The sequence below is a fragment of the Schistocerca cancellata genome, chromosome 5 (assembly GCF_023864275.1).
Source record: "Schistocerca cancellata isolate TAMUIC-IGC-003103 chromosome 5, iqSchCanc2.1, whole genome shotgun sequence".
In the NCBI taxonomy this organism is placed as follows: Eukaryota; Metazoa; Arthropoda; class Insecta; order Orthoptera; family Acrididae; genus Schistocerca; species Schistocerca cancellata.
In genome coordinates this window covers 34,928,158-34,943,664 of record NC_064630.1, presented here as the reverse complement: position 1 = coordinate 34,943,664, position 15,507 = coordinate 34,928,158, and the positions used below count along the sequence as shown (strand labels likewise).

The 15,507-nt window shown below is 45.3% G+C and overlaps 1 protein-coding gene across 1 annotated transcript in view; it reads left to right on the top strand.

The window, feature by feature from the left end:
• The window catches only part of LOC126188350 (titin homolog), a 1,721,077-nt gene that overhangs the window by 1,333,389 nt on the left and 372,181 nt on the right, over nt 1-15,507 (top strand). The window contains exon 38 of the mRNA XM_049929949.1: nt 13,253-13,421. Coding sequence (XP_049785906.1) covers nt 13,253-13,421 — 169 coding nt within the window. The remainder of the gene's footprint in view (nt 1-13,252; nt 13,422-15,507) is intronic.

Here is a 15,507-nt window from a genome sequence, read left to right as displayed (position 1 = left end):
AATTTTACGTCAGCATCCAGTGCAGGTAACAGGAACACTAACGGCCACAAGGCAGAAAATTGCGCTGGTGCACTTGGACTTCAAATAACCAAAATACAGTTAAACTCCACAGGATGGTGGCCAAAATTTCGCCAACTCGAACACTCGCTGTTGCTCACGGGAATACCCCCAACAGCCAACCATGAAAGCCAAGCCACAATGTGAACAGAATGGCTTCGGTAATTAAATCACCACTCAGCTTTGATGTCCTGGGTCGGTGAGCCACGAACCCCGTAGCAGTCGGAACAGCTCCCACACACTCCGACACAACGGCAGAGACCGCCAGCGAGCCCGGCCCACTGCGCCGCGCGGAGATTTTCTGTCTGATCCGCACCAAGTGACCGACTGCCGCACACCGGCTAGCCGGAAACTATCAGCACCAGACCAAAGATAGTACAAGGTGCGAATATCGATACACACCGCTGCTGCCACACGTAGAAGGAGGAAGAGCCACGGCATAACCGCAATAACCACAGGAAACCAAACGCAGTAAAGGTTTAAGCCAACCCATAAGCGGGGGAGAGCACGGCTCAAATATCATTGAAGAAAACTTAGAAATACCGCATTTTGCTCAGAAGGGAATACCGATGAATTTATTGGAACAAAGATACATGCAGCCATCTTCACAAGAAACACTATTCTCTCTTACCGAAGGAGGTGGCACAGTGGTTAGCACACTGGACTTGCATTCGGGTGGACGACGCTTCAAACCCGCGTCCGTACATCCTGAGTTAGGTTATCTGTGATTTCCGTAAAATCGCTTAAGGCAAGTGCCGGGATGGTTCCTTTGAAAGGGTACTGCCGACTTCCTTCCCCATCCTTCCCTAATTTGATGAGACCAATGACCGCGCTGTTTGGCCCCCTGCCCCGAATCAACCAGCCATCCATCCACTCTATCTCGAATGACCAAACTAAGAAACAAACTTCTATAATGCTGTATCAATGGGGGGAATATGTAAACTGCCACAGTCAACCTAATTAGTAAAATCTTAAAGTTCATGTTACCACTGTTTTTTGGTAAGTTAAATGTATAGATTAAAAAGCTAAAAACCCGCCTCGATTGCGAAAAAAGCACCTAGTGTTAAGTTTTAACCCAGGTTTCGGCGTACATAACTACACCTTCTTCAGAACAACAATAAAACGTCCGCAGCTCGTGGTCGTGCGGTAGCGTTCTCGCTTCCCGCGCCCGGGTTCCCGGGTTCGATTCCGGGCGGGGTCAGGGATTTTCTCTGCCTCGTGATGACTGGGTGTTGTGTGATGTCCTTAGGTTAGTTAGGTTTAAGTAGTTCTAAGTTCTAGGGGACTGATGACCATAGATGTTAAGTCCCATAGTGCTCAGAGCCATTTGAACCATTTTTTTGTTTTGAACAATAAAACCCACAAGTGCCTAAGAAGACCTTTGTCAATGATTAAAAGAACACCATAGGTATACATTTATAAACGAAAAAGAAAAGGAAAACAGGAACAGTACATATGTACAAAGTCTAAACCACTACTTAACTTAATGGTGTACGCTCCACCTCACAGTGGCTTATGTTCGATGGGCCATGACCCGCCATAAACTGCAGCTACAAGAGGTGTAGTTATCTACGCCGAAACCTGAGTTAACACTTAACACTAGGTGCTTTTTTTCGCAATCGAGGCGGGTTTTTACTTTTTTAATATATTAACCAACGATTGCTGACGCTCTGCGATGTTGAAGGTTCTTAAATGTATAGCTTCCATCACAATCTAGGCTATGAAAAAGAATCTTTGCAGTAGTATATAAAGTACGCCATTACTGCACTGTGCAGTTCTTTGGTACAACCAGTCAAAGCACTAGCTGAGGCGACTTGAGGTGTAAACACGTGTGTCCGCCACCATTCCGTCCTTGCGAAGCTCATGTTCAGCATACTTGGTTTTAGTGATCCAGACCCTAATGTTGGAGGACTAACATATAAAGAACAGCCTTCGCTCGAGGAAGTAAAAAGTAAACGCCTTGTATGCAACGTAAAAGTTTTCGTAAATAAGAATACCATTGACTATTCTGTTACATTATAGGACCAAAATGACGTGAAACCTGTGCACGAAATCCTCGCTGCATCCCCAATATCGGCTCAGGCCTGTAACTAGTTACGGTGCGAAAAGAAAGCATTCATCGAAAAGTGTGGCCGGCTGCAGTTTTTTTCTTGTAGAGATATCTACCACCATCGATAAAATGAAAAAAAAGAGAAAAGAAAGAAAACATCGTTTCGCACTTCCACCTTTAGTTTCCTTTTATGGCGATTTGTTTGGATTTTACGTCGGTCCATAATTATAGGTTACACGAAAAAGCACTAAAGACATGTTACCACAGAGGCAGCTTTACCCTGATGTCACACTGCTACTGTGCTCCTACGAAGGCGTCCACAGCCGCCACTGCGGTTCTGCGTTACAATGTCCGCTGCCTCTGTTGTTACGCCCTTACGTGTGGCCTTGGGCAATGGTCTTACGCTAGGTTCCCATCTCCAAATGTCCATTGCATTCAGTTACCTTCGCAATGTTCACCCGGACAATGCTATGTACGGAGCTTCATTCACTGACAGCAGCTATTCGTGTTCGGTTTGAAGCCGATTGCCGTTGGCATGCAGTGACACTAGTCTTATTACCCCGTTTTACACGGGCACGAGTGCTATACCATTCCTTTTAGACGTGTTCGACAGTCTGCGTTGATAGTGAAAGAAATCGGGCAACTCTATTCACTATTTGGCCTGTGATGTTTTGGGCGGTTTTTGATACCACAACTTTGGCCCACTCATTCATGTTATCATGAACGTGAACCAGGTTGTTTATTATGCGATAACTCCATTGTGCCATTCTGTCATGTCTCCAAGTCCACGCACCTTATAGCACTGGTTCCATACTGTCGATTGGCACGAATATAACACTTAACTGCCATGACGTCAGCGGTATTGTGTCACATGACCGCGACGCACCAGTCCTGCATCTACAACGCTCCTTGGGGACCAGTGTGCTCTCTTCAGGGTGAGCTTACAAATGGTGCTCGTCCGCCTTCGTAGCTGAATGGGCAGTGCGGCTGGCTGCCTCGCGGGAAACGCCCGTTCGATTCCCGGTAGTGCGACAGATCTTTCCTTGGTGCAAAGGTTGGTACCGGGTAATCTCCGGTCAACTGAGGAGCTACTCGTCCCATTAGCTGTGGTTCCCGGGTCAAGAAACGCGACAAACTCCGAGAGCGCGACGTGTTGACCACATGCCCCTCAATACCGCATCCAGTGACGCCCTTAGCAGAGGATGACACGGCGGTCGAACGGACCCGATTGCACGCCTAGGGACACAACGTGGAACTTGACCTTTCCCCTGTGCAGAAGGTGTTCACGAAGTAGGAAGTCATTTGACTTTTAGTTTCGCAGCGAGTACGGTAGAAAACCCAAAGAGAGTCTGGTCGTATGAACAGTACACCAGTGGCAAAAAACAAACAATACCATCACTGCGCGTTAGCGATTGAAATGTTAGCAATGATGTTGTCACTAAAGCGGAGTTTTCCTTAATTCCTTCACGAAATAAGACGAAGTAAACAGAACAGCTGTTAGCATGGGTGACATAAAAGGAGATATCTTAGGTGTTGCGAAACAACTCAAATCACTTAAGAAAGGCAAGTCTTCTGGTCCACGTTCCTTTCAGAGTATGCAGACACAATAGCGCCTCTCTTGGCAATCATATACAACCGCTCCCTTGACGAATGGTCTGTTTCTAAAGACTGGAAAGTAGCACAGGTCACTCCAATGTTCAAGAAACGATGTAGGAGTAACCCATTGAAATACAGACCCATATCACTGACCTCAATTTGCAGTAGGATGTTGGAGCATATACTGTACTCGAACATTATGAATCACCTTAAAGAAAATGACTTGTTCATACATAACCAATACGGATTCAGAAAATATCGTTCTTTATTCCCATGAAGTAATGAGTGCTGTCGACATGGGATCTCACATCGATTCCATATTCCTGGATTTCCTGAAGGTTTTTGATACCGTTCAAAAATGGTTCAAATGGCTCTGAGCACTATGGGACTTATTATCTGAGGTCATCAGTCTCCTAGTACTTAGAACTACTTAAACCTAACTAACCTAAGGACATCACACGCATCCATGCTCGAGGCAGGATTCGAACCTGCGACCGCAGCGGCCGCGCGGTTCCAGACTGAAGCGCCTAGAACCGTTCGGTCACTGCGGCCAGCCTGATACCGTTCCTCAAAAGCGACTATTAATCAAATTCAGTGCATATGGAGCATCGTCTCATTTGTATGACTGGATTCGTGATTTCCTCTCAGAGAGGTCACAGTTCGTAGTGATAGACGGTAAATCATCGAGTAGAACAGAAGTAATATCTGGTGTTCCGCAAGGTAGTGTCATAGGCCCTCTGCTGTTCCTGATTTACATAAATGATCTGGGTGATAATCCGAGCAGCCCCTTATATTGTTTGCAGGTGACGCTGTAATTTACCGTCTAGTAAAATCATCAGACGATCAATTACAATTACGAAATGATCTAGAGAGAATTTCTGTATGGTGCGAAAAGTGGCAGTTGGCACTAAACAAAGAAAAGTGCGAGGTCATCCACATGGGTACTAAAAGAAATGCGATAAATTTTGGATACACGATAAATCGCACAAATCTAAGGGCTGGCAATTGGAGTAAATACCTAGGAATTACAATTACGAGCAACTTAAATTGGAAAGACCACATAGATAATGTTGTGGGGAAGGCGAAACAAAGACTGCGCTTTGTTGGCAGAACACTTAGAAGATGCGACAAACCCACTAAAGAGACAGCCTACATCACACTTGTCCGTCCTCTGTTGGAATGTTGCTGTGCGGTGTGGCATTCTTACCAGGTAGGATCGACGGAGGACATCGAAAAAGTGCAAAGAAGGGCAGCCCGTTTCGTGTTATCGCGCAATAGGGGCGAGAGTGTCACTGATATGATAACGGGAGTTGGGATGGCAGTCATTGAAACAAAGGCGGTTTTCTTTGTGGCGAGATCTATATACGAAATTTCAATCACCAACTTTCTCTTCCGAATGCGAAAATATTTTGTTGACACCCACCTACGTAGGGAGAAATGATCATCATAATAAAATAAATCAGAGCTCAAACGGAAAGATTTAGGTGTTCCTTTTCCCACGAGCCATTCGAGAGTGGAATGGTAGAGAAGTAGTATGAAAATGGTAGATGAACCCTCTGCCAGGCAGTTGAATTGCAGAGTAACCATGTAGATGTAGATGTAGTCTGCTCCACTACTGTTAGCCCTAGACAGGGCTGTGAAGGATCCTGTGGAGCGTTCACCCCCTGGGGACACACAGTGGTCCACCAGCCGCTCGCTCGGTTCTCGCCGCCGCGGCGGAAGCGCGCCCGTCGGCAGACCGAGACGCGGCTTTCTCCAATTTCCATGCAGTCTCCGCCGCTGGCCACGAACAATGGGGACTACGTAACGCCGCCCCCCCCCCCCCCCCCCCTGAGGCGCGACCTCGGCCATTATTCGGTGCCGCGACCCCCTCCTCGCCTCGCCCTCGCTCTCTGCCCTTTGCGAGCCGGTTCGCAAACGTCTGCCGAGACGCTTATCTGGTGCCATCCATCTCCGGACGTTCACAGACTCTTTCGGCAGGAAACCGTTCCTCCCAAATACAGGAGGCGGTGTTTCGTTTTAATTCCTCGTATATCGTGAGAGCCGTGCCGATTTAGGACGGGCGACCTTTTACGGCAGGGCGACCTTCTCCGCGTGCCACAGGTTACCCTATGACAAAACACGAGGAAATTTATGCAAACAGTTTGCCACACTTGCAAAAACGTCGTCATTTTGTTATCTTCTCACTGGTACACTTCTTTCTCTCTTTCCCTCTATGTCGACGCCCGTCACTGGTCTTCCCTTTTGTGTGTGTGTGTGTGTGTGTGTGTGTGTGTGTGTGTGTGTGTGTGTGTGTCATCAGTCTGCTGACTGCTTTGATGCGGCCCGCCACGAATTTCTCTCCTGTGCCAACCTCTTCATCTCGGAGTAACATTTGCAACCTACGTCCTCAATTACTTGCTGGAAGTAATCTAATCTCCGTTTTCCTCCACAGTTTTTGCCCTCTACAGCTCCCTCTAGTACCGTGGAAGCATGGAAGTTATTACCCGATGTCTTAACAGATGTCCAACTTTGAACATGGCTGACGTTTGCAGCAACCGTAGACACAAATTTGAAAAATATGTAAAAATCTGCCAACCAGTTGCATACATTTTCTATATACCTCGACCAGGTTTCGTCACCTCTAAGGGTGACTTCATCAGAAGTTGGCAGATTTTTATATATTTTTCAAATTAACAGATGTCCTATCATTTTGTACCTTCTCCTTGTCAGTGTTTTCCACACATTCCTTTCCTCTGCGATTCCGTGCAGAACCTCCCCAGTCCTTACCTTATCAGTCCACCTAATTTTCGACATTCGTCTGTAGCACCACATCTCAAATGCTTCCACTCTTTTTCCGTTCCGGTTTCGTAACACTCCACGTTTCACATACATACAATGCTGTGCTCTCCAAATACATTCTCAGAACTTTCTTCCTCGAATCAAGGCCTATGTTTGATATGTAGACATCTCTGGGCCAGGAATGCCATTGTTGCCAGTGCTATTCCGCTTTTGATGTCCTCCCTGCTCCGCCCGTCTTAGGTTATTCTCCTGCCTAGGTAGTAAACTTCCATAACTTCATCTCCTTTGTGCCCATTAATCCTGATTTTAAGTTTCTCGCTGTTCTCATTTCTGATACTCGCGATTACTTTCGTCTTTCTTCGATTTACTCTCAATCCATATTATGTAAAACTTTTCATTCCATTCAGCAGATCCTGTAATTCTTCTTCACTTTCACTCAGGATAGCTATGTCATCAGCGAATAGTATCATTGATATCCTTCATCTTGAATTTTGATTCCACACCTGAAGCTTTCTTGTATTTCCATCATTGCTTGTTCGATTTACAGATTTAACTGTAGGGGCGAAGGACTACGTTCCTGCCTTACACACCTTTTAATACGAGCACTTCGTCCCTGGTCGCCCACTCTTATTAACTCCTCTTGGCTCTTGTACGTATTGTAAATTATCCTTTCTCTCTATAGCTTATCCCAATTTTTTTCAGAACCTAGAACATCTTGCACCATTTTACATTGTCGAACGCTTTTTCCAGGTCGACAAAGCCTATGAACATCTCTCGATTTTTCTTTAGTCTTTCAGCATCAGAATTTCTTCTCTGGTTCTTTTACATTTCCTAGAGCCAAAGTGATCATCATCTAACACATTCTCTATTTGAAAAAAGAGACAGCATTGGTCGTATATTTTTTACTATTGCAAAATCGATTTTCTGTCACTGAGTGACCATCTTCAGTGCTATATTGTATAACTCAAATTGGGATGCACTGTTGTCACTATGCTTACGGCAATCACATAGACTGACTGACTATGTGATTGCCGTAAGCATAGTGACAACAGTGCATCCCAATTTGAGTTATACAATATAGCACTGAAGATGGTCACTCAGTGACAGAAAATCGATTTTGCAATAGTAAAAAATATACGACCAATGCTGTCTCTTTTTTCAAGTATACCTGTTATCTGGTCGTAGTGCACAAGACAACATGGAGTCGCCAATCAATAACACTCTCCATTTTCTTTTCCATTCTTCTGTATATTATTCTTGTAAGCAGCTTGGATGCACGAGTTGTTAGTAGTTTACATTAACGATCCAAAGGATAATGTTGCAGGGTCCTTATTGCTATTGGCGGACGGCGGTGTTGTCTACAGGGCAGTTCCAACGCTAGGAGACTGTGTCGAACTGCAGCAGTACTTGCAGAGGACCGGCGATTGGTGCAAATACTGAACGTTCATGAATGTAACATACTCGAATTATCCACTGCTACTCGATTACGTTATTGCTGACATACCAGTCGAGACTGCTGGTGCCGTCAAATGGCTAGGAGTAACCATGAGGAGCGAACTAAAGCAGAGTACTACATAAAGCAAATTGTAGGCAAAGTTAATACCGGGCAGACAGACTTAACGAAACGTAATTCGTCCACGAAATAAGAGGTCTGTACATCGCTCGCAAGAGAGATTCTCGAGTATTGGTCATCGATCTATGACTCTTACAAAGTTTGGTTAAAAGAAGGGATAGCGAGGGCTCAACGGAGAGCAGCATGACTCGTCACTAGAGCTGCAAATCGTGAAGGTTTCCTTCGATCACGTCTGTCCCCCACAAGGCAGAGAGGCCGTACTGTGCACCAAACACTTCGTAACGGCGTAACCCCTTCACATCTGCGCCCGCTGTCTGACAAGAAGTGGTGGACTCTTCGCAACACTACGTGTCATTTGATACCACTGGTTGGAGACCACAGTAGGCAGGGTAAAGAATTACCCTCCCATGCGTAGGCTGTCGTTAGTAACAAAACACAGACGGCTGCGTTTCGAGTGCTGGACTGGTGGTGAATGACGTCGCGTTGTGATCAGCGACGAACTGCAAATCTGGACTCGCCGGATGGGCATCGTCGGCGAGGACGGCCGCGACCTGTTCTGTGGAGGCGTCACGCTGCGGGCATGTCTGCAGGTCACAGCAGGTAGTGACTGAGGGAACAACGCTACATCACGCACATCCTGTGTCTTACCTCCATCTCGACGGTGTCGTGGTGCCATTATTCTACAGGACAATGCAGTCCACACATGGGTCGCGCCTCTGTTAACTGTCTGCGTGATGTTGAGGTACTTCCGTGACCATCGAGATCCGCAGACCTGTCACCGATACAACGTGTTTGGGACCAGCTCTGACGTCACCTCCGTGTCACTGCCAGTATGTCAAGGACTGGTTAGAATGCTCGTAGACCAGTTGGTCTCAGCAAAGGATGTAACGGCTTTAGGACAGCCTTCCCGTCCAAATCATTTCGTGTATCCAGGCCAGAGTGGGTGCAACGCCATAGTGACAAGTGGACTCGTACTGCAAAGGGCTTCGTCAGTTTCAGTAAACGTGAAACGTCCCCTTAGAACAATTGTACACGACTGTGCTTAAACTGACACACAATATTTTTAGCGCAACGCAATCTGACTTTCAAAAATCCCTGCAAAAGAATGGCCCTGACTGACATTAATCTATACCTTTCACAAATCACTTACCTCACCAAAAATCTCCGTTACTCGAACTACTGCAATACAGCGAGCGCCACTACTGCCAGCTAAATAAAAGATTCAAACTACAGAAGACACTAACTACTGATAGGCATAGTTAGTAAATGAAAGATTTTAATAGAAAACAAACAATGTATATACCTTAATAGTGTTGAAAAAGCATAATATACATAGCAGTTCATAATATCCATTCTGTACTCAAAAATCCGCCATCTCATTTCCCACATCCACCACTGCTGGCGGCTCACCTTCAACTGCGCAACGCTACGCGCTGTTCACATCCAGCTGCCCAACACTACAATGGCTGACAACAATGCAAACTGGCCACAGACTACACACAGCACAGCCAGTGATTTTCATACAGAGCGCTACGTAACGTTGCCAATAAGAAAACATAAACAGCCTACTTACATAGCCTACTTACAAACGTTGTAGCGGCCGAAATAACATCGCATATCCTCTCAACCGTTTACTCCTCCCCTCCTGGGCGCTTCATTCCTTTTATCGGGCAGTGAAAATCTCGCTAAATGACCACGATGAGAAAATCTGAGATACTGAAGTTCATAATGAGCGTTACCGACTGTGATATTCCATACGTGCTGTTCACAGATGTAACGAGGAAGGAGGGGCGGGGTGGATGGATAAGAGGTATCAGAAGTGTCTTCGCCATACACTGTGAGCTGGACTGCGGAGTGGAGCTGCGGATGTGGGTGTATGCTGGCGTAAGAATGATACAGCCAGAACAGACTGGCAATGAAATTTCCTCATTAACCTCAGATTCATAGTAACTTCTGTTCAATGTTTTAACTGAGCCAAAGAATGAGGCAGTGACGTCACATAGCTGTGCCTGAATTGCTGGATGTAATTGTTCAGTGCTATCATTGTCAAATTCTAATCATGTCACTGCAGGCTCCAATGAACTAGCAGTCGCATATGAAAAAAATGCAATTTAGTACTCATAGAATTGATTTTCATTGTACAATACAGCGTCGTCGGCCATCTGGCATCCACATAGGGCTGTTGCTGCTGGTAATGTCATCTTTCCCGCTTCCATTTCATCATTTATATGGTGCTTTCAGAAGTCTCTTAAAATTCAGCAAGGAATTTCCTTACTCCAGCGACCATCCATTCGTCTAACTATACCTCTCACCTCCGTTTCCTTCTCACTGCAGTTAGCCCGAATCTACGTTCAGGCTTATTAGTCCTTTCGCTACCTTTTCTATTTTACGGAGTGAAGACATTAAGGGGGTTATTTTGATTAATTTCATAGTCTGAAACGACAATATAAAAATATTTTCCGCCATTATTTCAGGAGACGACTGCCTAAAAATCTCTCCAAGTTCTTAACTCACATTACAAGCCGTCTGTATGTCACGCGACTAACGCCAGGAAGTTCGTGCACTTCATCGACATGAATTGTCCTGGAAGGTTCCACAGCAGCCCGATTTGCAAATGTGTTCACTGGATTGGCTATCTGCAGGCGAGAAGTAATCCTGCAATTAGGAATGGAGCAGAATCGACGGTTTACAACGAAGCTTGAAGACACGTAACAACAACATGAAGCAAACTGCCAATGCTTCTCTGCCATCATCTAGTGGAACAGATACATCCAACGGTACTGAAAGGTTTAGGGTCCAGCCTAGGAGTCACACCATAAAAATTTGAAATAAAAATGCCTCTGTTTCAATACTGAGGCGAGGGCCTCTTATAATGGTAAAGTAATTATTTTTTGTGGCCTTATTCGGCTGAGTTTTTCAGTCGACGGCCTTTATGAATTACGTCAGCATTCACCTCTCAAACGGGGCGTTTCCTTGCGTCAAATATTCAGTTGGCAAAATAGCAAAGATTTTTAAAGGAATGGTTAGAGGAACTTTGTCAGTTTGAAGTCGGTTCTATTTCTTCCATCTCTCATTTCATTCAAACCGAGACTCTTAAAATATTTACTTCCTGTTGCCAGAAGCGGGTTCTTGAGCTCCTGAAGCGCTGGAAGCGCACGAGGCCTCTTACGACCGAAGGTGGCTGGGAGTTTACTGACTCGTGACGTCAAAGCTAGACCATGTGATCACCATCGAGCATTTTTGTGGGAAGTTCAAAAATCAAATAAATGTATTTAAAACTATGACAGCATTTTATGAAAGTATATTTTTGTGCTAATAATTACAGTACTGTTAACTGAAAACAACTCCAAGAATTTGCCAACCTTCCTATTATAGCAGTATGAGTGCTGAACACCTTATGAAGACATTATACGTAGTAAGAAGTATAGACTCAAAGGAATTTGGGAACATAAGCACCCCCTAGTCTTTAAAGAATCGAACTCCATTGTGTGAAACAGCCCCGTGCAAAATGTGCTACGAATATATATATAGTTTCAGGTAAAGAAGTAGTAGATAGTAGATTAAAGTCTAATGCCTGATGCAGTGAAAAGCTAGAATGTACTAAGCGATAAATTTTTCCTTTTATTATTTTGTATCACTTGTCAATGACAAGAAGATTCCTACAGTTTTGAAGTTACGTGTAGAGTTTCTTGGTTACCGCAAAGTGCTCGGATCCTTAGGTGTTGGGTGACTATAGTCTGGGTAGTTGGAGCGTCATGTGTTACACCCATACAAAGTTTCTAACTTTAATACTTATCTCATCGTGTTATACTTCTAACATAAAATTATACCTCTTAATGATTAGATTGTGACAGCATCTTAAAATTTTGAATTCGGTGCATAATTATAAGAAATCAAATTTTTGGTGCCCCTGTAAGCCAGTAGATAGGCGTTCTGCAACTGGGAAACGGGTGACATTTTTTAGCCGATTATTAATATAGATGATTATTTGCAACTTTCATTTCAAGGCTGATTGTCAGTGAAAGTAGTCTAATTGAATTAAAAAATCAAAAAAATCGCTTAGTATTTACATTTACTTTGTTGTTTTGCATTTGTCTTGTCGTTGCTTATAACTACATTTCGGTTTTCTTTTTTCCAAAATTGAAATACTGATTTTTGGGTGAACATGAATCTCAACTTTTTGTGATATAGTTGTTCATGGCAATGTTAAGGAGTCGTGTTGGATAACGTGATGTTTTCAGTTCTTTTCATCTTTTCAATCTCATAAATTCGTACAATCGAAGATTTTATACACAGTAAAATATTTTTCTTCAGTTGCTGAGTTACAGGTTTTTAATTGGAAAATTAATCTACAATATTATTTTTGAAGGTTATTTGTCACAAAGTTTCTCGTGTCAGAGCCCACATTACAAGTCCAGATCCTGAAAACGGACTGCACTGAAGTCGCAATTAAGAGGGACGTTCAATAAGTAATGCAACACATTTTACTCTCGGTCAGTTTCGGCTGAAAAAATGAGGAATTTGTTATGTAGGTGGTGAAACAGTTCTGCTTCAGCCCCGTTAGTTTCATGAAGTTCCGATGGGTGGGAGCTCTATACGTAGCCCTCAAAATGGCGCCTGTAACGGAGCTGCGTTTCTAGCAGAGAACTGCCACTGAGTTTCTTTTGGCGAGAAACCGGAGCATCGCAAACATTCATAGGCTCTTGCGGAATGTCTGCGGAGACCTGGCAGTGAACAAAAGCACGTTGAGTCGTTGGGCGAGGCGTCTGTCATCGTCGCAGCATTGTCGCACAAACCGGCAGTACGCAGCCGTTGCTCCTGCAGTGTCGGAACGTGCGGACACTCTCATCCGAGGTGATCGAGGGAACACAAGCAATGAAGCAGTACGCGGGTTATGGGGACGTTATCGATGCAGCAAGACGCTGGTTCCGACGTCGACCAGTAGAGTGGGGGCATACTGGCCCTGCCAGTAAGGTGGCGCAAGGCCCTCGCATGGAATGTAGGTTATGTTGAAAAATAGGGATTTGCAGCCAAAATAGTGAGGAATAATATGGTGTGTTCGAGATGTGAATAAACGAATGTGTTGCGCTACTTGCTGACCGCCCTTCGCACCTGAGCCAGTAGCTTGCTTGTGCTGTGTTGTTGTGTTGTGCTGCTGCCGCGGCTGATACAGTGCCCTGCCTGGCTGCCCGCAGCCCGACTACTACAGAGACGCGGCCCACTTCCTGCGCCAGGGTGACGGCCCCTGCTACCAGCTGGAGATCCCGCACGCCAAGCTAGACTTCACCGGCGCCTACTCCGTCGTCGCCCGCAACTGCCATGGGGAGGCCAAGGCCGTGATCTCGCTGCAGATCTACGCCAAAGGTAGGCCCTTCCCTCATCTTCTAGCGTCTAGTCTACTCACCGATCTCCGACTTGCACTCTGCTTCGTCTAACCCAGCCCAGCATTGGCCCTGGACTGACTCTGTTTACGACGCTATAAAGCATTGCACGATACTCGAAAGTACAGGGCTATTACAAATGATTGAAGCGATTTCATAAATTCGCTGTAGCTCCATTCATTGACATATGGTCACGACACACTACAGATACGTAGAAAAACTCGTAAAGTTTTGTTCGGCTGAAGCCGCACTTCAGGTTTCTGCCGTCAGAGCGCTCGAGAGCGCAGTGAGACAAAATGGCGACAGGAGCCGAGAAAGCGTATGTCGTGCTTGAAATGCACTCACATCAGTCAGTCATAACAGTGCAACGACACTTCAGGACGAAGTTCAACAAATATTCACCAAGTGCTAACTCCATTCGGCGATGGTATGCGAAGTTTAAAGCTTCTGGATGCCTTTGTAAGGGAAAATCAACGGGTCGGCCTGCAGTGAGCGAAGAAACGGTTGAACGCGTGCGGGCAAGTTTCACGCGTAGCCCGCGGAAAATTGGCTCATGCCACAACTGGAGACCGACTGCGCCGACTTCATCTTTCAACAGGATAGTGCTCCACTGCACTTCCATCATGATGTTCGGCATTTCTTAAACAGGAGATTGGAAAACCGATGGATCGGTCGTGGTGGAGATCATCAATTCATGTCATGGCCTCCACGCTCTCCCGACTTAACCCCAAGCGATTTCATTCTGTGGGGTTATGTGAAAGATTCTGTGTTTAAACCTCCTATACCAAGAAACGTGCCAGAACTGCGAGCTCGCATCAACGATGCTTTCGGACTCATTGATATGGACATGCTGCGCCGAGTGTGGGAGGAACTTGATTATCGGCTTGATGTCTGCCGAATCACTAAAGGGGCACATATCGAACATTTGTGAATGCCTAAAAAAACTTTTTGAGTTTTTGTATGTGTGTGCAAAGCATTGTGAAAATATCTCAAATAATAAAGTTATTGTAGAGGTGTGAAATCGCTTCAGTCATTTGTAATAACCCTGTAACAACAAATCCCCCCTCACTCCCCGCCCCTCGCAAAACAACCCTTACCCTTAACATTAAAGCTTGAGTATTGCGAATACATAGAAAGAAGGTTCCTTTATTGTATGATTATATGATAGCGGAACAAACACTGGTAGCAGTTACGTCTGTAAAATATCTGGGAGTATGCGTGCGGAACGATTTGAAGTGGAATGATCATATAAAATTAATTGTTGGTAAGGCGGGTACCAGGTTGAGATTCACTCGGAGAGTCCTTAGAAAATGTAGTCCATCAACAAAGGAGGTGGCTTACAAAACACTCGTTCGACCTATACTTGAGTATTGCTCATCAGTGTGGGATCCGTACCAGGTCGGGTTGACAGAGGAGATAGAGAAGATCCAAAGAAGAGCGGCGCGTTTCGTCACAGGATTATTTGGTAAGCGTGATAGCGTTAAGGAGATGTTTAGCAAACTCGAGTGGCAGACTCTGCAAGAGAGGCGCTCTGCATCGTGGTGTAGCTTGCTGTCCACGCTTCGAGAGGGTACGTTTCTGGATGAGGTATCGAATATATTGCTTCCCTCTACTTGTACCTCCCGAGGAGATCGCGTATGTAAAATTAGAGAGATTGGAGCGCGCACGGAGGCTTTCCGGCAGTCGTTCTTCCCGCGAACCATACGCGACTGGAACAGGAAACGGAGGTAAAGACAGTGACTCCGCCATACACCGCTGGGTGGCTTGCGGAGTATAAATGTAGATGTATCTGTCCCAGATAGCAAGAAAACCTAGTGGCAACTATTTATTCACAACCGATACAAAACAGTTACATGTTTGCACCTGTTACTGTCTCTGAAAGTAGCCACGAGCGTTGTGTAGAACCCGTTGCCAGCGATGTGGAAGGCGTAGTATACCGTTAGTAGAGCCTCTTCTGTTAATGGTGCGAATGGAGCGGTCTACTGCCTGTCGAATCTCTGGAACAGTTCTGAAGCGAATGCCGCGAAGTGGTTCCTTCATCTTCGAAATTAAATCAAAGTCACAAGGAG